This window comes from Scardinius erythrophthalmus (assembly GCF_964197995.2).
Source record: "Scardinius erythrophthalmus genome assembly, chromosome: 16".
NCBI lineage: Eukaryota > Metazoa > Chordata > Actinopteri > Cypriniformes > Leuciscidae > Scardinius > Scardinius erythrophthalmus.
Window position 1 is genome coordinate 28,593,834 of NC_138236.1, and position 22,280 is coordinate 28,616,113.

At 41.5% G+C, this 22,280-nt stretch overlaps 1 protein-coding gene across 1 annotated transcript in view; it reads right to left on the reverse strand.

Annotated features, from left to right (window-relative positions):
- Window positions 1-22,280, reverse strand: part of triob (trio Rho guanine nucleotide exchange factor b) — a gene marked incomplete at its 5' end in the record, with an annotated part of 170,021 nt that overhangs the window by 64,866 nt on the left and 82,875 nt on the right. The window contains 5 exon segments of the mRNA XM_081388786.1: window positions 6,556-6,730; window positions 7,892-8,061; window positions 16,538-16,729; window positions 16,875-16,997; window positions 21,713-21,943. Coding sequence (XP_081244912.1) covers window positions 6,556-6,730; window positions 7,892-8,061; window positions 16,538-16,729; window positions 16,875-16,997; window positions 21,713-21,943 — 891 coding nt within the window.

Consider the following 22,280-nt stretch of genomic DNA (forward strand, 5'->3'; position numbering starts at 1 on the left):
AATAAAACATTCCCAGAAATGATGTTGAACATGCAAGAGAAAATGAACAACTTAATAGGCTATAAAGAGTTGCCCTGACAACAGGTGAGTAAAAACAGAAGCAACATGAATCAGAGAACAAGCGCTTGGCAAACAGTTCACTTCAGTCAATAAATTAGCAAATATCCACACTTCTAACATCACTTCATATAGAGCATATTCAAAGCTTTACAATGCAACTCACTAAATTATTCCTCAATAACAATACATAAGTCAAAACACAGTGCTTAAGTTCCTAAAAACACACCATTTGTCACTGATACAGCGATTTGGTAAAGTTTAAAGACATGATTTAACCAACTTATTCTCCCACATTCCTCTTGTAAAAAGTCACTCACTCTGCACTGTTGTGTGATTGAGAATTCCTCCTTCTCTAATTAAAATGAGCATTTTTCCCAGCTGTTCTGAGTGAAGCGTTGATGATGACTAGAGCAGGAACACAACCATTTTCTTAAAGGAGTAAATGTGTTCTTCAACGTGTGGGAGCAGCGTTTGGGAAATCACACGCCCACAGCTGCTGTACCTTCTGGCACCCTGCCGCCTTAACTGACATTGCCAACCCGCCCTGCTCTGAGTAACAACATTAAGTGTAACAAGGAGGAGTTCGTCTACCATCGTCAACTACCATCCCATACATACTGGAAGTTATACTTGACATCCACCTATGCTGTCTTTGTACAGATTTCAGGCTGTGAAGACATCAATATTTACATGCTCTTTGTCTTGGTTTTACCTAATCTATCAGCAAAGTATCAGTGGCACGTGAGCACCTTCAAAAGTGGAATGTGATACTCCTTGATCTGTTTTGGATTATGTTACAGTGAGCGATATCACTTTTACTACAAAAGCCAACTCGTTTTGTGGACTCTGATTACATCATATTGGGTTTCCTATGAACAAAACATTCAGAACACAGCCACCAAAGGTCAATCGCAAAGAATGATGGGCTTACTGTGTCTTGCTGTGGTAGCACTTCAACACTCACCACTCAGATAATCAATGGAAATATTTTTTAATCCAACAAACAGAAACACTCAGAAGACACAGCTAACCTCATATAAACTAAGACGATAACCGGTAGGGAATAGAACAAAACAGGGAGAATATATACATGGTGAACAAAACGAGACACAGATGAGACTAATACATACAGAAACTTTAGAAACAAACGAGGACATAACCAAGGAAACCGAAATTAAACAGAGCGGGGAAACAGGAACTAAAGAAAAAAATAACAGAATGTCAAAATACAAGTCCACATGACAGAACATAAATGTGACTTTACTCCCCCCTCCCAGAAAGTGTGTCCTCGCGCCATAACTGAAGGTCCAAGAGTGGAGGGCAAGAGGGGGTTTAGAAAGTGAGCGAGGAGCTGGTGACAGACAGAGACCTGGAGGAGCCGGTAGAGGGAGACACCACAGCGGAGCCGACGGAGGGAGGGAGGAGCCAGGGTGGAGCATTATTTAACAGTCGCAGCAGAACCTGGGTACCGACCGACGGAGGCAGATTCGGGAGATGTGGAGACCCAGGTGGAGCAGAGAGGACGACGGACCAGAGCGACATTGATGGATTGGAAGCTCAAGGTGGAGCCGCTGGCTCGCGGGGCCGAGGTATCGGTCGACGGGGGCTCAGCAGACCAGAGCAACGCCGGAGGGAGTGAGGACCAAGGTGGAGCCGGAGGGAAGGAGGAGCCTGGTGAAGCCGGAGAGTTGGACGGAACTTGATAGGAAGGTGGAGCCGAGGAGCTGGATGACAACAGCGGAGATATTGGACTGGGCAGAGCCAGCGAAGTGGACAACACCAGGGAGTCGGGCGGGACCGAGTGGGATGCAGGAGCTTGTAGACTTGGCGGGAACATCGGAGGACGAAGGACTCCAGACAGAACTGGACCATCTAAACAGCTGGACAGGACTGTCAGAGGAGTGAGTTCAAGGATGGGGACAAGGGTATGACCTGGATCTTTGGACCATAAATCTATTAGCCAATGGTCTGCTCATGGCTCTAGGATGGACAGGACAGGATACGCACACTCTGGTGACAAGCTCTGGCCTCGGAGCGTAGTTGAGGGGACATAGTAGTATGTTGGGACATAGTAGCCAACTTTGGCTTTGGGACGGACATGTTGACTGGCTCTGGCTCCATAGTGGGAGTAGGCTCTAGCGTGGTTTCCATGGCGGGCGTACCTACTCCACAAACTTGAGAGGCAGGTGTGCCTTGAATTTCTTGTTGAGGCCTCTGCGATAAAACATGCAGATGGAGCAGTCCAGGTAGTGAGTAGTGAGCCAGGTCAAGAAAATCTCTCATGTGATTCTCGAGGGAACAGTCTCGAGGAGGATGAGCACTGCTAGCAAGTACACACACACACACACACACACACACACACACACACACACACACACACACACACACACACACACACACACACACACACACACATATATATATATCGAGAGGGGTTCAGATGCAAAAGCCTCTAAGTGCCAGTGCAATTCATAGGTAATTTTCATTGCCATTTAAGTGAAATTACTTAACTTAAATATACGAGCTTGATAAAAATTATCATTCTAGAAGAACATTTCAAATGGCACTCTTCATATATATATGTGTATATATATATGTATATATTTATATTTTCTTTTCATTGTGTTCAAGTTATTCTGTCATGCTGTGGTAGCAATCCAACATGCAGGGCTCAGATAATCAATGAAAGCAGGTAGAATATATATATGGTGAACAAAATATATAATATGTAATACATACTGTATCTATAGAAACAAATGAGGACACTGATACTGTAATCAGTAACTAAGGAAACTAAAACAGAATGGGGAAATAGAAACTAAAGGAAACAGAACAGAATTTGACAATAAGAGTCCACATAGTTTGTCAAGGAAGGGCAGGAAAAAAAATAATCACTTAATGTTAACTGTCAATGTTAAAATATCTATTGTAAAATATATATATTTTTTTACTTGTGAATGGCCGTCAATGGAGAGACATTTTGCCTGAATAATATCTGAATAATATCATGATATCTAAGCATTTGGTCATTTTACAACAATGGTCCAGCTTTATATTAGGTGCCTTTAACTACTATGTAATTACGTCAGAAAAAAAGCTAAATAAATAAATAATTGTTATAAGGTAGTTATTGTGTTCATGTTTTATTGCAAAACACTTGCTGCTACTGAGGTGGAATATGGTTAGGGTTATGGACAGGCTTTGTAGTATGGTTATGTTTAAGCATAGGTTAAGGGTAGGTTAGGTAAGGGTCAACAGCAGAGATGCGTGATTTAGATACACATAAGTACCAGAAAAAAAAAGAAAAAAAAACATTTAAACTTTGTAAATACACACTGATGTCTATGGAAGCAGCAATAATAATCTGTTAAATTATAATTTGAGGACGTGTTTTATTCATATCAGATACACATTGTATATGTTACTATACAGTTTACTCTAATCTTCTCCCAGTCCACCCGTCAATTACTTTCATGTATTTCGGGAGAAGTGGGTGAATTTACGTGATGTAAATCTAACAGATCCGATTTTCTAAATTGCGGTGCAAACTAACATAGCGAGATCCGATTTTCTAAATTGCGGTGCAAACTAACATAGCGGCGGCCATCGCGCGTTATAGATAACATGATCATTATAAAGCCCAAGCAAATCTGGATATAGGCTTTATTCGTTTATTGTCATATACATACAGAGTTTCTCAAACACTCCCACATGGTACTTTTCTTTTCTTTTTTGTTTTGTTTTTAATTCTCCTCTTTGAAATTTCTTTTTCTTTTGCCTCCATTGCTACGTAAACAAGTGGAGCCCGCAACTGTGTAGCTTAATGAGAGTCTGCGAATTAGTGCCTGATGAAAAAGTAAGCTTTTAACACGTTAATATTTCCATCATTAATGATTTATATCATCAATTGCAATGCCCCCCCACAGTGTCCACAGATATATCCGCGAGCCGCATATCACAAGTATTGTATTAAATGATTAATTTAAATGTTAGTACATATTAGCCAAACTCACTTAATAATATAAAGTCCACAATTATTAAATAGGTTGTATCATGTTGACTCTAATAGCTTGATAAAGTGATATTGATTAGATAAAGCAGTCGGTTTCTTAAACACCCTTTTGACAAAAGTGTGACTCATTTTCACACATCCAGAGACATAAACCTCAATGAATCATGGTGCAGGCTGTGAGAAGAGCAGACATGATGGCTTTCTCTTTGCTCAAGGCTTCTGCACAGATTCTCTGAGATCACTGGATTTTGTCTTTTAGCACTTTCTTCCTTTGATCAGATCAAAACGGATGAGAAAGCACGTGGTATATAGCCTTCTACCTAACAATTGACGCAGTACTGAAAACTCAAACTTATGTAATCATGGAGGGATGTCTGTTGGATATGAGGGAAAAAAAATATCTGAGAGCAATATTCTAATAAAAAAAAAATAAAAAAAATAAAACACTTTAATTTGTTAATATAATTATAAACTGCACTGGCCAAGTAATATGCAAAATTTTCATTCTGTTTTCTTTGTGTTGTGTTCCTTGGTAGCTAAGTTGTTAATTAGTCCTGTCTTCCTCTGTCCCCTGTCAGTTTGTCACCATGGTTACATTTTGATTTCAGTATTCAGTTCAGGTGTGTTAATTATCTTGTTAGCTCCCTTGTTTGCCCGTGTATTTAAGCCATATATTTAGTCCTGTTCAGTTATCTGTCATTAGCCCTATTCACACGGGATTAGTATTACCTGGTGAACTTTAGTCATTTGTAATAATTGCGGAGGTTGTCTGTGATCTTAATCCCGTGCGAATCTGCCATGTCTGTAATTTGTAAAGTAAAAATCCCCCCTGCAAATTATCTACCATATTTCCCCAAACACAGAGGTCCTGTGATAATATTAGTCCCGTCTGAATGGGCAAATCCTCTGTGACATGGCCAGGATTTGGTCGTTTATAATTTTTTTCAAGGTTTTTGTTTCCTGTGCGCCTTTTTGGAGAGTGTGGGGAGAATGGAGGCTGCGTTGGAGTGTTTTGATAGTATTTTGGGTGCTGGGTCATATCTCTATACAGTGTATAGGGGGAGGGGGGTCCCCAGATAATACTAATCTTGTGCGTATAGGTCTATTTTTGCTATTTATTGGTTTTTCTGGTCTTGTTTTTGAATTCCTGAGAAACCTGAGTATTTCTGTTAGTTTGAGTTTGTTATCAATAAAGACTGCTGCACTTAGATCCAGTTTCATCTCTGCTGCAACCAGCCTGTGACAGAAAGTAATGGCTGTGCAATGTTGACTTTTCGTGAATGCTGCTAGACTACTGTACCATTTTCTAGCTGCTTTATAGCTGAATTCAATTTATTTCATATTTGATGATCTTTACAGTAACTGAACTGAACTGAATCAACACTGAACTGAGCTGAACAATTACAATATTTAGGGGTTCAAGCATGAAATGCTGAAACCCTATTGTAATTGTAAGGATTCGTAAAACGCACCGTGCAGGGCAAACCGTAAGGCCTAGAGACTTGAAACCTGGCCAGATGGTAGGCCTCAATTTGGGGACAACCTATCAGAGTATGACCCCGATTGGCCCATAGGTGGCACTACTACAAAATCGCTCATAACTCTTAGACCGTTTGCCCTAGACTCAAATGCGGGCAAAATGGCTATCTCCAATTTCGATTTAGGCAGGAAAAAATTTCTGCTATGTCGCATTTTGTTCAAAACCTACTTTTGCGAACTAGTCCCTGGTTTTTGGCCCGATCGGAGTTTCCTTTTGAACTTTTGCATTTTGCTGGCTGTAACAGGGTCATTTAGAAAAGGGGCGTGGCAAAATACACTCAAAAGCCTATAAATCCTAAATGAAAACTCAGAACTTCACAAAAATTGGTGAGCATATGTGACATAACATCATTAACAAGCATGCCAAATTTTATGGAGTACGGACCGAAGTTGGCGCTATAACTGTTAAAAAGCTTTAAAACCATATATTTCCTGTGGTAAATTGCCTGTATTGGCTGTAAATGGTCTTTTCCATCTATTATGTCACTGGTTACATGCTTGCTAAATAAAACTTAATAACTTTTGATGCTTTTGTGCTTAAAGGCCTTAATTGCTTGAACCCCGATAAATGCTGCTTGCAGCTTTAATTTCTTTTTAGAGCTGCTTTACAGCAGAATTGAACTCTGTTTGCATTATTATTTTCCTGTTTATCACTGTAAAGCTGCTTTGAAACAATATGTATTGTACATATGTACATGTATAATGTACAATAATGTATAATACATGTGTAACTGAGCGTCTGCTATTTATTCAGATTCTCAAGACATCTGAAAGTGTGAAGAATGATGATGAAAAAAAAAAAACTAACTTCCCCACCAATTTCCCTCCCCTATGCCTGCGACGCATCAATTGAGGACCACTTGTCTTGACTGTTAAGATCCATTCTTTACAACAAAATCAGTGGGTTGTCGAACTGTCAGACATGTTGTAAAGTGTGGACTCACGTCAATGGCATCTCGTTCAAAGATCCTGAGCTGGAGGAAAAGCTCTAGTTTGATCTTCCGTTCCTGAAACAGCTCCTCCATCTGAGCCTGGGCCTCGTCCAGCTGCTGCAGGACACTCTCAATGTGAGCCATCGAGCTGTTGTGAGGAGTCTTATTGCTGGAGATTGCAGAGTCTCTGCAGTCAGAAAGAAGAGCATGTACAAGTATAAGAGACAGGATCTGATCTCTATTGAAGTATACCATTTAACTTCAATGAAGCGTGTTAGGAATTGAATCAATTAAGTGTGTGAGTGTGTTACTGTTGTTTACAGTAGGAGTTGCAGCTCTATGTTCTCATATTAACGAAAATATTTCTTTAAAGACAAGTCTAATTTAGTGTTATTTAACAGTGTATGTGCCCCATGTCAATTTTAAATTGGTATATTTAATAAACTGTACTATACTATATAGAAAATCAGCTTGAATGTTTATATTATTGCAAAAAATAAATTGTATTATTGCACATCTCTCTATAAAGTTGGACATGTAGGTATTTCCAACTTTACGCACATACATTCAGAATACTAATGCAAAGACATATATACAATGTGTATTATGAAAAGCACTATACAAATATTGACTGAAATGCATAAATTGTGTACACCACAGTGTAGGTCAGGTGTTGTTTTTTACTATCCCAGCTGGCATGTGACCAACCTTCAGCACTGAAATGTGGTTGAAATAATGTGAGGTGGCTCAGTTTTGAAAAATAAAAATAATAATAATAATAATAAAAGAAACAATGTTGTAAATAGCTTTATAATTAAAAATATGAACAAAATCATTATAATTAAACATTCAATTGTTTAAAGATCTGTATGAAGAGTATGATGTTGCAACATCAGCATTGATTCGTTTTGCAAAATTCAACAGTGAATTTGGGCAGACTGTGGAATCTCTGTAGATATAGAACTGAATAATGGACGTGTTAGAGTAACAGATTTACAGATTTTCACCACAGTTTCTTCAAAATAAGATAAGTTGTAATCACAGATTTGTAAATTGTTAGTGTTTGTGATGTGCATGGTTTTGTAGCCTGCTAAATTTCCTCTATTAATAAAACCTGAAAAACCTGCATTGGTTTCACTAGTTTTATAAAGTGACCAAATAATCTAACAAAAATTCACAATAATGGAAAAAGCATCTGTGGGGTTAGAGTTTAGTAATTATAATTAATACAACAGACGTCAATGGGATGCCAAGGCCATTACATGATGTGCATATGTGTTTGTGTTAGTCAGAATTCTCATGACAACAAGTTTTTCCACTTAACTAATGTTTTCTCATTGGTCAGTACCTGAGCTGCTGGATGAGATCCTCTCCTTCTTTAATAACATTGACGGTGACCTGCAGGGTGGTTTGCTGTTGCTGACCAAAACGTTTGATCAGCTCCTGCACCGCCTCGACTGACTCAGCATAAACATCATCCAGCAACTCCTTCTGAAGTTCCTCCAACCATGTCCACAGCTGCAGAAGAATGACATCGTCACCAGCCAATCAGATTAGCAACTTCACAATGTTATGATCTGTGTAGATCCATGGGTCTCTTCAAACAAATAACAACCGTTCTAAAATTAAATATAAAAAAAGCATAAACATGACAATACAAACAGCCAGACACACTTAGCCTGCCACCGAACGGCTGGTGTTGTTATTTCCTGTGAAAGGCCTTCGTCTTGTGTGAGCTCACAGGATTAGCCATCTGCCTGTGTTGGCATGTCAAAGAGTGTATCTCTTGCCACAGCAGGCCATGCTCAGTCCTTCCACACCTCCCCATTGTCTTTTTCCATCTCCACCTTTCTCTTTTTCCAAAACTCCAGCCTTCAACCCTTTATCATTACTCATCCCGTTATAAAACACACTCTCAGAAACAAAGATGTCAGCATAACCCAGCCTGCTACATATAGCAGATGGCTAACATTACGCCATACGGAAGCATTAAAGAGAGCATTGTTTGTTCGTATTAAGTATGTCATGAATGTACACACTGTCTTATTCATTATCGTTCACATTTTGTGGAATATAGATAGACTGGGAGAAAAGAGTTCTGAATTTATAAGTAGATAAATTATACATATTTGAGATCCCCCCCCCCAAAAAAAACACTAACCTTAACAAAGCTCATGTTTAATATTTGCAAGTGGGATACTACTATACAGTATATATATATATATATATATATATATATATATATATATATATATATATATATATATATTGCATATGAATTAATTATAATAATAATGACATTCTGGGTCAGGTTCAAACCCATATTATTCACATGTGACAACCACTATGCCATGGCTTCAACTTTTCATAAATTGTTCTAAACCTGTCCTGTATTTTTCAAGTATATTTTCAAAGATTGTGTACATAACTGTTACATAATATTCATGAATATTCAAACCTACATTACTCACATGAGCACCGTGACTCAATGTCTCTGGAGCATGTAGGATAACCACTACCAGTGCTTCACATTTTGGATGTCTCCCTCATTGGTCACGCCAAATTCAAGTCTTGCAGCCTCTAGTAATGAGCTGATGAATTGAATCAGGTGTTTTTTAAAAACTCTTTCAAAACTTGTCCTGTATTTTTCAAGTACTTTTCAAATACTGTGCAATTATGTTGCAAATATACTTTCATCTTTGAAAGTGAAGACATAAAAAAAAATAATAATAAGATAAATGAATGAATGAATTAAATGATTAGTTCACTTCAGAATTAAAATTTCCTGATAATTTACTCACCCCCACGTCACCCAAGATGTTCATGTGTTTCTTCAGTCGAAAAGAAATTAATTTTTTTGAGGAAAGCATTCCAGGATTTTTCTCCATAAAGTTGACTTCAACAGGGACCAACGGTTTGAAGGTCCAAATTGCAGTTTAAATGAGAACTCCGGTCAATTTTAACATTGAGCTCATTTTTTTGTACATTTGGAGTGCTGTCAATACAGAGAACAACGACAAAAATCGGTGTTGCCTACACCGAGTTATTCTATTTTTAAAATTTGCACCCTGTTGACTTCAATGGGGCAAGTTTTAAACCTGCTTTTAGCCTCTTAACATCCTTGATGTGTCATTACAAGTGCACAGCCAATGTGAGTGATTCCTTCGGGGTGAACGCGGGTTAATCTGACTGCAGTAGATGTGAAAGATATGTATAAACATGATGTTATTTAAGCCAGCGCAAATACCTGTGTTTACATCCTGTTTTCGGTTGAAGTCCAAAGTAGTCGATTGCCGAGTTCACGCGCATAGGTTTAGTTACCTATGATCACGCGCGTGAACTCGGCAATCGACTACTACATATCTTTCACATCTACTGCAGTCAGATTCACTCGTGTTCACTCAGAAGGAATCACTCACATTTTCTGTGCACTTGTAATGACACATCAAGGATGTTAAGAGGCTAAAAGCAGGTTTAAAACTTGCCCCATTGAAGTCAACAGGGTGCAAATTTTAAAAATAAAATAACTCGGTGTAGGCAACACCGATTGTTGTCGTTGTTCTCTGTATTGACAGCACTCCAAATGTACAAAAAAATTAGCTCAATGTTAAAATTGACCGGAGTTCTCCTTTAAATGAAGCTTCAAAGGGCTCTACACAATCCCAGCCAAGTAATAAGGGTATTATCTAGCCAAACGATCGGTCATAAAAAAATTAAAAATAAAAAAAAAATATATATACACTTTTTAACCACAAATGCTCATCTTGCACGTCCACGACTTCATGCATTCCGTAATCACGTTGGAAAGGTCAAGCGTGACATAGGTGGGGAATGTAGGGTAGGATGAAAAACTCCATCTCATTTTCTCCTCCAACTTCAACATTGTTGTTTTACCTTTTATTTATTTATTTATTTATTTTGTAAAGGGCGTTTGACTTAGTCTTTGCACGTTCGCTTTGTAAACACTAGGTCGGTACTTCTGCCTATGTCACGCGTGACCTTTCAATGTGATTAAGTAATGTGTGGTGCATCACAGCAAGTGCAAGACAAGCATTTGTAGTTAAAAAGTATAGAAATGTTTATTTATTTTAGAAAATGACAGATCATTTCGCTAGATAAGACTCTTATTCCTCGGCTGGGATCGTGTAGAGCCCTTTCAAGCTGCATTGAAACTGCTACTGTATTTGGACCTTCAACCCATTGATAACTGTTGAAGACCACTGTATGGAGAAAAATCCTGGAATGTTTTCCTCAAAAACGTACTGGTTACTTTCGTAACCTCGGTTCCCTTAGAGATAAGGGAACGAGTACTGCGTTGCAAACGCTATGGGAAAACTCCTTTTCTCGAGAATATTGAAGCCTTTATTTTAAAACGCATTTGCTACAGCACAGGCTAGAGCATCAGACCCACGTGAGTGAGCTGATAGGCTGTGCTGTGGGCAACTGCACGAACCAATGGCGGATAGACAGAAGCGCGCGAGCCAATCAGGGCGCTTGGCGCTCTGTCACTGTCAAGCGCGCGAAACTACACGTGACCATAACATATAAATACAGATAGAATCCGCCATTTGACAGGTATAATCGACTGAAGCGACAAACCTGCCATAAGAAAAATAGCACGGCAAGGCAACGCAGTACTCGTTCCCTTATCTCTAAGGGAACCGAGGTTACGAAAGTAACCAGTACGTTCCCTTACGAGAACGTTCTCTCGTACTGCGTTGCAAACGCTATGGGAACGTTTCCATTTAAAACGCCGTGCTATTAATCTTTTGGCCGCTCTGACTCACCAGAGTTCCGGGAAGTACAGAATAGCCAGGATAAAAAGAGACCGAACATCGGGCCCATCAATTATCCGTAATAAAGACTGGCCAGAGCCAGTCATTTAACCCACAAGGTGATAGCCGTGTGTTTAATATCAAACTAGCCTGGGTCAGCAGAGCCAGAGTCTAGACTGAAAAGACTGTAACTGCAAAGCAGGGACATTAAAGTTATAATTCATCGGATCTGGCCAGAGCCAGTCACTTAGCCCACAAAGTGAAAACCGTGTGTTCAATATCAACTAGACTGGGTCACAGATCCAGTGTCTAGACAGAAGAACTGTAGCTACAAGCAAGGGCATTAAAGCTATAATTCAACAATGTGGACGGAGCGGATATCCGGCCGCCGCACATATGCTATAGATGGGAATACCCAAGTGACCATGGTTCAAAACTAGTCTGGATCCACAGAGCCAGAGTCTAGACAGAAAGAACGCATGTCTGCAGAGCAGGGACATCCAGCTTATAGAATCTCACAAATGTGGACGGAGCGGACCAGCCGGCCGCCGCACAAATGTCTTCAATGGGAATACCACTTGACCAAGCCCACGAAGAGGCAACACCTCTCGTGGAATGAGCTCTAACACCTATGGGACAAGAGAGGCCCAGTGAGGTGTAAGCCAGGGCAATGGCGTCAACTATCCATCTGGACAGTGTGGTTTTAGTGACCGGGAGGCCCTTGGATCGGCCCCCGAAACACACAAAGAGCTGTTCAGACTGTCTGAAAGAGGCCGAACGCTCCAGATAAATTCTCAAAGCTCTGACTGGGCAAAGCATGAGAGAATCGCTATCCTCCTCGGAGGAGGGGAGAGCTGACAGAGAAATAACCTGGGCTCTGAACGGAGTTGAGAGCACCTTAGGAACATATCCATGTCTTGGCCTAAGAATGACCTTGGAGTCATTAGGACCAAACTCCAGACAGGAAGCGCTGGTAGACAGCGCCTGTAAATCCCCTATTCTCTTTACTGACGCCAGTGCTAGAAGCAGGGCGGTTTTCAGAGAGAGAGACTTAGGATCAGCTGACTGAAGTGGTTCAAAGGGAGGTCCCTTAAGAGCCCGCAGGACCAAGGAGAGGTCCCAGGTCGGAACAGACGGTGGCCGAGGCGGGTTAAGCCTCCTGGCGCCCCTGAGGAAGCGAACTATAAGGTCGCTTTTTCCTAAGGAGGCCCCGGCTTCCAATACGTGAAAAGCAGCAATGGCTGCCACGTACACTTTGAGAGTGGAGGGGGAGCGACCCGCGTCCAACATCTCCTGTAGAAAAGACAGTACTCTTGGTACTTCACAAGTGTATGGGTCGAGGTCTCGAGCTAAACACCAGCTGGAAAACACTGACCATTTACTGAGATAGAGGCGTCTGGTAGACGGAGCTCTAGCTTCCTTTATAGTATTCAGGACGCCCTTTGGGAGGTTCTGGGGTACCCGTTGAGTGGCCATACATGTAGGGCCCATAAGTCGGGACGGGGATGCCAGATTGTCCTGTTGGCCTGAGTCAGGAGGTCGCGCCTCACTGGGATTGGCCACGGGTCTGCTACAGACAGCTGCATCAACTCTGGGAACCAAACCTGGGTCCGCCAGAGAGGAGCTACTAATAGCACTGCGCTTTTCGTGTTCCTGATCCGTTCGATGACCTGAGGGAGCATCGAGACCGGGGGGAACGCATAGAGAGGAAGGTTGGGCCAGTCGTGGGCCAACGCATCCCTGCTCTTTGAGAAAAAGATTGGGCATTGACAGTTGTCTTTTGAGGCGAAAAGATCTACTTCTGCCTTCCCGAAGACCTCCCAGAGTAGGAGAACTGTCTGAGGGTGGAGAGACCATTCCTCTGGGGGAACTCTGCCCCGAGAGAGCATGTCTGCTCCTGTATTCAACGTGCCTGGCACGTGAGCTGCCCTGAGCGAGCGCAGATTGGTGTGAGCCCATAGCAAGAGCTGTGAGGCTATGGCAAACAGGTTGCGGGACCTGAGGCCGCCCTGGCGATTTATGTAAGAGACCACCGACATGTTGTCCGTCCGTACCAACACGTGGTGTCCCGCCAGGTATGGGAGGAATGTTTTTAGGGCTAGAAAAACTGCTCTCATTTCGAGGCAGTTTATGTGTAGGCGTTTCTCCGAGCTCGACCAGAGGCCGGAGGCAGGCCTGCCCTCGTACAGAGCTCCCCAACCGGAGTTGGAGGCGTCTGTTGAAATCATCCTCCTCTCTGAAACTACCCCCATGCTTACGCCCTGCTGGTACCAGCTGGCGTTTTTCCAAGGGGCCAGGGCTTGAACACAGCGCTGGTCCACCTTGATAATCAAGTGGCCTGAATGCCAGGCGTGGGGTGGCACCAGAGGAGCCAGCCACAGCTGAAGAGGACGCATACGCAGTAGGCCTAGTTGGAGTACTGATGATGCAGAGGCCATCAGGCCAAGGATCCTCTGAAACGTTCTGAGGGGTACAAGAGAGCCCTCTATGAACGATGCCGTGAGCTGCTGAATCGTTAGAGCACGGGCCGGTGTGGGCCATGCTCTCATAAGTACGGAGTCGAGAACTGTTCCCAGGAACGTGATACGTTGGCTGGGCAACAGAACACTCTTTGCAACATTGACCCTGAGCCCTAGACATTCTAGATGGCTGAGGAGCCAGGCTTTGTGAGTATGTGACTCCGCCTCTGACTGGGTCAGTATGAGCCAGTCGTCGAGGTAGTTTAGGATGCGCATTCCCCGCTGTCTCAGGGGGGAGAGAGCTGCATCCATGCACTTCGTGAATGTACGAGGCGCTAGTGCCAGTCCAAATGGAAGAACTGTGTACTGGTATGTCTGCCCCTCGAAGGCGAATCTCAAGAATGGCCTGTGGTGGGGGTTCACTTGAATGTGAAAGTAAGCGTCTTTCAGATCTACTGAGAAAAACCAGTCGCCTGGGCGAATCTGCGCCAGGATATGTCTGGTCGTGAGCATTCTGAACGGCCGTGACATGAGAGCCTTTTTCAGATGTCTGAGATCTAAAATGGGTCTCAGGCCGCCGTCTTTCTTTGGAACAAGAAAGTATCGGCTGTAAAAACCTGACTCGCTCAGAGAAGGGGGGATCTTCTCGATGGCCCCTTTCGCCAGCAGACTTAACACTTCGGTGCGGAGGACATGACTCAATGTGCCCCTTACCGTGGTTTGTATAACCGTGCGAAAACGCGGTGGTCTGCGGGCGAACTGAAGCGAGTAACCATGCTTTATGATGTTCATCACCCATACTGAAACTCTGGGGATAGCTTGCCAAGCTAGAGCCCGCAGAGCTAGAGGCATTATCATATCTGGAACACCCAGAGTGGGGGGCTCGGACTGACATGTATGCATGTGAGAAATTATGCTCGATTTGTGCTTTGTGTGGGTCGCTGTTAAAACAGCGTTTGTTTGCAGGGGTGCGTGACATGTGACGGGCCCATGAACTGCATTTAGAACTGCTGCAGCCGCCTGAACTGAAGAGGGAGCCGTGAGCAGTAGTCGAGCGATTTTTGGGGCTGGTCCGGCCGCAGCGGGACAGTGACCCCTCTTTGTGCCGGTTAGGACGGCTTCTTGGGCTCGTGATCGAGCGTCAGCTTCGGCCGCGGGCCCTGGCGCTTAGGGAACGGGAACCGTTTCGCTGGCTTCATGTGCTTACTGGTCTCAGCCGCTGGGCGGGGCTGGAGGACCTGGGACACCACTTTCTCAGGTCGTGGCGTGCTCTTGGGGCGCCGTTGGACTGAGCTGGAGCGCTTTGGTAGAAAGTGTCTCATGGCGCTGGAAGCCTTCTGAGCTTCAGTGAAGCGATCGGCGAAGCCGCTGACAGATGGGCCGAAGAGACCTGAGGCTGTGACGGGCGAGTCGAGGAAGGCAGATTTATCCGCGTCCCTGATCTCGGTTAAGTTTAGCCAGAGGTGGCGCTCCATTACCACTAGGCTGGCCATATTGCGGCCCAGGGCTTGAGCGGTGGTCTTCGTGGCCCTCAGTGCCAGATCCGTGGCACTCCTGAGGTCTTTAAATGTGTCTGGGTCCGGGCCTGACTCATCCATGGAACGGAGAAGTTTGGCCTGGAAGGCTTGAAGCGTCGCCATGGCGTGAAGTGCAGAGGCGGCTTGACCGGCGGCAGCGTATGCGCGGCTGGCAATGGCCGAAGTAGTTCTGCACGGCTTAGAAGGGTGCACCGTCTTAGACCTCCAACTACCTGCAGTGGGGGGGCATAAGTGTGCAGCGACCGCTTCCTCCAGTGGGGGGAGAGACACATATCCTTTCTCTTCAGCGCCGTCAACAGTGGAGAGCGTAGAAGAGGCGGATGAGCGCGTTCGCGCTGAAAAGGGCGCGCGCCAGCATTTTGTGAGCTCTTCGCGGTTTGCTCTTTTAGATAAATATGCAATGAAAAGGATATAATTTTTCGTCGGATGCCACAGGGAAACGCTCAGCTGGCGAGATGCCGGGATGCGAAGCTGTTCCGCTGGACGGCTTTTCCACGACGAGGGCTTCTTACGACCGGAGAAAATCAGCGACGAGGTGAGTCGAGCTGAAGGAGATTAAATCTGTCAAATGGCGGATTCTATCTGTATTTATATGTTATGGTCACGTGTAGTTTCGCGCGCTTGACAGTGACAGAGCGCCAAGCGCCCTGATTGGCTCGCGCGCTTCTGTCTATCCGCCATTGGTTCGTGCAGTTGCCCACAGCACAGCCTATCAGCTCACTCACGTGGGTCTGATGCTCTAGCCTGTGCTGTAGCAAATGCGTTTTAAAATAAAGGCTTCAATATTCTCGAGAAAAGGAGTTTTCCCATAGCGTTTGCAACGCAGTACGAGAGAACGTTCTCGTAAGGGAACCTTAATTTCTTTTCGACTGAAGAAAGAAAGACATGGATATCTTGGATGATGTGGGGGTGAGTAAATTATCAGGAAATTTGAATCTGAAGTGAACTAATCCTTTAAATGATTAATTAATAAAATAATATTGTGGGCCAAGTTCAAACACATGAATACTGTGTCTCAATGTGTCCAGAGCATGTGTGATAACCACTATACCATGGCTCCAAATTATTAAAACTTTCTAAAAAAAAGTCCAAGAAACTGTCCAAGACTGTGAATGTTAAATCATATTCTGTAACATATTTATTTCTGTCTAGTAGAATACAGGCACAACCCACACGTATCAACACCCACCAACACCAATTTCTACTCTCTTCCAAGACTTACCTCTTTGCTGTGAGTGTGGAAAGCCACAGACATGTCGAGCAGGACTTTACGCTGTTCAACGCGTCTTACGAAATCCTGGATCCGGTCCTCCAGCTGATGTGCGGCCTGGTAGATCTCCTCAGGGTCACACTCGCCTGTCTGAGCCAGCTGCTCTGCCGCCTCCAGGAGTTTATCTGCATTTGTGTAGGTGTTCTGAGAAACATGCAGCAGTTTGGATGTTAATATGCATTTGACTAATTTCTGAGGTGGCCTAAAAAGTTTTGAATCTGGGAGGAGAACAGTAGATAGCCAGATGGACAGCAGCCAAAGCGATGCTCTTACATCTGTTCCTCCTTACCTGAGCCACTTCTTCAAAGTCCTCGTGACGTTTCTGTAATGCTCGAGCCCTGTGCAGAGACTTCCCCACTCCTGTGTGCTTACTCAAGAACGCCTCGCCATGGTTTTCAATCCAGTCTAGAACCTGCGAGAAGAAGAATATAACCATATGTTAATGAGAGGGTCAGAAGGACCACCATCTGCCACATAAAAAGTCATCCGAAATGAGTCATGATATTATACACATATTTCAGCTGAGGATTTTGTCAAAACCAATGTGAAAATACGCAAAACAACACTTGTTAATGTAACTCTTGTGGTTAAAAAACTAAATTGCATGCATTTTGTGGAAGAACATTGTTTTGGTTGTGCTTTGGCTCTGCGTGACTGTGCGAATGAATATGAGCCTTCACAACAGATAATACTTTACAAGGAACTCTGTTAGAGAGTTACATATGCCAATTTATCTGTTCAATAAAATACTTTACTCACTTGTTGAGCAATAAAAACACCATATCTCTTTTACAACATTTCAAATGCCTGTTCTCGCCATCTCTGAATAAGCTTACCATAGTGAATCGGGGTAAGACAAAAAAAATTTTTGAAAGAAGGATTGATGATGTATTGACTCACTATTTAAATTTTAATTTAGATAAATAAATAACATGGCATCTCCATCCAAGGCTTCCACACCTTTTGACCATTTTGACCACCTTTTGAGGTCATTCATGATTATAGAATCAGGATTTTTAAAAGTCATTGCGTAAAGATCACACAAAGAGCAATTACTGTATGATGAAAATAATCTCTACAGAAATGTCCATGACTTTTAAAGGTTTTATACATTTCCATAACTCCTCAAGGCCTTTTAAAATTCCCTATATTTCCAGGTTTCATGTAACTGTTAAAGGGATACTCCACCGTTTTTTCATATTAAACTATGTTATTCCCTTAACTAAGACGAGTTGATACATACCTCTCTCATCTCAGTGCGTGCACTTAATCGCTCTAGCGCGCGGTGACACTTTGAAAGCACTTAGCTTACCCCAGTATATTCAATGGTATCTAACAGCAATTAATTTAGAAGTGACCAAACACATCAACGTTTTCCCTATTTAAAAACAGTTACACGAGTAGTTATACGACCAAGTATGGTGACACAAAATAAAAAGTGGCGCTTTTCTAAGCGGGTTAAAAAGGATAACTATAATGTATGGCGTAATTGCACTTTTGGAAGTACTTCGACTCGGCGCAGTAAAAAGTCACGCCTGATCCTCTTCCTCTCACTTCTGTCAACGGTGGAAAGAGGATCAGGCGTGACTTGAAGTACTGGAGAAATATAGGAAAAACGTTGATGTGTTTGGTCACTTCTAAATTCATTGCTGTTAGATACCATTGAATATACTGGGGTAAGTTAAGTGCTTTCAAAGTGTCACCGCACGCTAGAGCGATTAAGTGCACGCACTGAGATGAGAGAGGTTGTATCAACTCGTCTTAGTTAAGGGAATAACATAGTTTAATATGAAAAAACGGTGGAGTATCCCTTTAAAACAAAACAAAACCATTGCAGTTTTAGCATTCCCTGAACTTTTCCAGGTTTTCCGTGACTGTGGGAACCCTGCAAATTAATTTCCCATTACATTTTTTTAGCCATTCATGATTACAGGATATGTTTAAATGCCATTGCAAAATATAGGGCAATTTCTAGCAGAATAAAACATTAAGAGGAGAGTGAAACATTTCTCAGGAATCAGTCATTTAGTTTAATTTCTTTTATGATGACAGTGGATGCTAAGACTAATTTGCCACTGTTTTACTGTAGGGGTTTTGTAAGGGTTCCTATGACTTGTATAGCATGATGCTAGTAGTACCAACATGGGTTTGACTCCCTTCATGGGAATACAATATGATATGATAAAACAAAAAAAATGAATAGATAAAATATAAATGATATTTTAAATGCGTTGTTTGTTGCTTTGGCTAAACGCATCTATCAAATTCATAAAATTGTAAAAGAGTTCAACTGCATTTGTAGTGTAGAACCAGCAGGGGGCAGCAGGAGTCACTGCGACAGCTCAACACCTCTATAAACATCAGCACTATACACGCAGTGAGGTCATCCTGCAGATTAGGCAAGCAAGACCCTGATGCTGTTGTCCGAGTTCAATAATGGTGTCTTTTATAGAAATTTGACTAATTGGGTATTGGGTATTTTCTGTATCACAGATTTGCATGAGCATCTGAATGCATATGCAATAGGCTATTTTACTAATAAAACATATTAGAAATGCGTTTAGGTTAGTATTAAATGTTTTATCAAACATTTGAAATCTGCAAGGTGGAGCAGGCTGAGTATGAAAGCTTACAAAAGACGCTACAGCACACTGCGAAACACAGTCCTCTGCTCATGCATATTTCATTATGCCACCTTTGATCTGGCTCAATGTGCCACATTCGGAGCTGTGTGTGTGTGTGTGTGTGTGTGTGGTGGCATCTGTCAGCACATGTGTGCGCACGTGTGATTAGAAGAAATCATTTGTCGTGCAGATGTTGAGTCTCCTGCTCACGTGGCTTTTTTTTTTTTTTTTCAGATGTCTGGAAGGTTTAGAGGTCCCCTATGCCTGCATCATTTTATGGGGCAAACCCTCAACATAATGTGCCTGCTGAACACGGTTACCATGACAACTGATACTGAATGCGTCAGAGAAAAAAAGACAAAGGCTACGTTCAGACTGTCAGTCCAAATCCGATTTTTGTGCATATCCGATTGAAATCAGATCAGATTTCTCATGCCACGTAAAAATGTAAACATCAGACGTTGTTATAGGAAACATGCTGAAAGTCGCTGCCGAAACAAGGGAGGCTGTGTTGCTGTTGCAAAGTGAAAGAGATAGAGACACAATTGGATGTTGTTGTAAAATATATGACAGAATCTTTCTGAATTATCTATCCATGTAAAATGTCTTACTTGAAAAAGAAAAATGGAAATATTTCATCCAAAAAAATACTTATAAATCCTCATGTTGTTCCAAACCCATAATCCCATATGCTGTTATTTTTCTCTGAAACATAAATTAAAAATCTTTGTATAGATCCTTACCATAAAACCCCAGTTCACATTAACCAGAGGCGGTGTCCGGCACCAAAAAGCACAATAAAAGAACCATAAAAGTAGTCTATACAATTGGAATAAAGTGCACATGCTACAGTATATGGACTACTTTTATGGTGCTTTTTATCCTTTTTGTATGAGGAGGTTCTTAAAAAAAAAAACACTCTTTTTATTTATTTCACAGTAAAAATAACAGCATAGAGGTTCGCAACGACATGAAGGTGAATACGTAATGGCAGTTTTCATTTTTGTTGAACTATCCCTTTAACAATTTAATGCAGTGGTGCCTAAAATCTCCCTTTCAAATTTATATTCTATTCTCAACTGAGCAGTGAAATCCTATTTCAAACAGACATGAACTCACTTTATATTCAACATAACGATGCCTCACAGGCATTCATATGCTGCCATTTTTCAATAAAGATAATCAGAAAAAGAGAAGAAGAGATTCAACCAGATGCACCTCATGAGCAGGATTCATTTTAATGCCACATTGCCATATATATTATATTCATACACAAACTCAATAATCAGTTTGTGTTTTATGACATTACATTATATTAAGGATGTTTTTTGTTGTTGTTTTACAATCACCCACACTGTAACATTTCATTCATTTGGTAACACTTTACAAAAAGGTTTCATTAGTTAACATTAGTTAACTACTTTAGTTAACATGAACTAACAATGAATAATGCTTCTACAGCATTTATTAATCTTAGTTAATGTTAATTTCAACATTTACTAATACATTATTTAAATAAAAAGCTGTATTTGTTCATATTAGTTCATGCACTGTGAACTAACATGAAAAAACAATGAATTACATGTTTTATTAACTAACATTAACAAAGTTTAATAAATACTGTAACAAATGTATTGCTCATTGTTAGTTTGTGGTAGTTAATACATTAACTAATGTTAACAAATGAGACATTGTTAAGGGTTACCATTTATTTATATGACTAAGCATAAATTAAATGTTAAACTGGCTTATCATTAACTTTTGCATAAACAAAAAAAAATGTCTGTAAGAATTATTTATTTTCATTTTTATTTTATTTTTAAATCTCTCATGCTCCTAAAGGCTGCATTTACTTGATTATAAATATAGTAAAAAAATATATATTGTACAATAGTATTACAATTCAATAATAATAACTTTTCTACTTTAATATATTTAAAATAATAATAATAATAATAATAATTCCTGTGATGGCAAAGCTGAGTTTTCAGCAGTCATTAGTCTTCAGTGTCCTTCAGACATTATTCTACTATGCTAATATGGTGCTCAAGAAACATTTAGATACATTTAGATAAACACTATTTAGATCAAAATATTTTGTTACATTATAAATGTAAATGTCTTTACTGTCACTTTTGATAAATGCAATGCAATGCATAGCCTTTTAGTCTTTTTTGGTTCAATGGGTAAAATGATGTGCGACTGTTGGAATCTGACCTAAATTGAGCAAGAGAAGGCAGAACAAAATCACTGCAAGTAAGAAGTAAAATTCAGCGGGAACAGGCATGTGGGGGATGAAACTTGTGGGAAGTGGGTGAGAGTAAAAAAAAAAAAAAAAAAAAATCCACACAGATGTCTAGTGAAACGCTCTGACACCTCATACAATCTGCACATCTCTCACTTCCCAAATAAGAATGATTAAATAAATCCAACTGAATCTGTACCGACAGTATTTGCAGTAGTATGTGTATAAATTATAGTTAGTTAAGAATAAGTGTCTGACCTGCTGGACATCCTGCTGGAAGACGCAGAGCTGTAGCCGTTGGTGAAGACGGAGTTTGCGGTGTTGCCAGATGTTCTCCAACTGCCTCTGGTGGTGCAGAACCTCATGAATGATATCCAGGACATGGTGCACCGCCTTAGAGTAGTTAGCCGAGGCCGTCAGCGAATCTGCACTGCCTGGGGTCAAAGGGCGCTGGAGCTTATCTAGTAGGGCTTTGCCATCCTGACTTACCTGAGGATGTACAGGTAATACACATCAACACCTAAACATCTTACAGACAGAAGAAAATCCTACCTTCAATTGAATATCTAGTCATGAAACAATAGATGGCAAAGGCTGATCCTGGTCCTTCTCATGCAATCTGTTAGCAATCACATAATTACGGAATGATTCTGCAGCCAATGAGATTGCTTGCTCAACATTTAAACAGTCTGGTTCAGTGTTCGCGGTAAGCTGTTTCTGTAGCACACTATCAGAGTTCATCTTAGACCCTCCACCTCCCCCAGCTCCACCTGCCTAGATCTGCAACGGAATTTATTTATTACATTTCAATGGAGATCAGAGATTC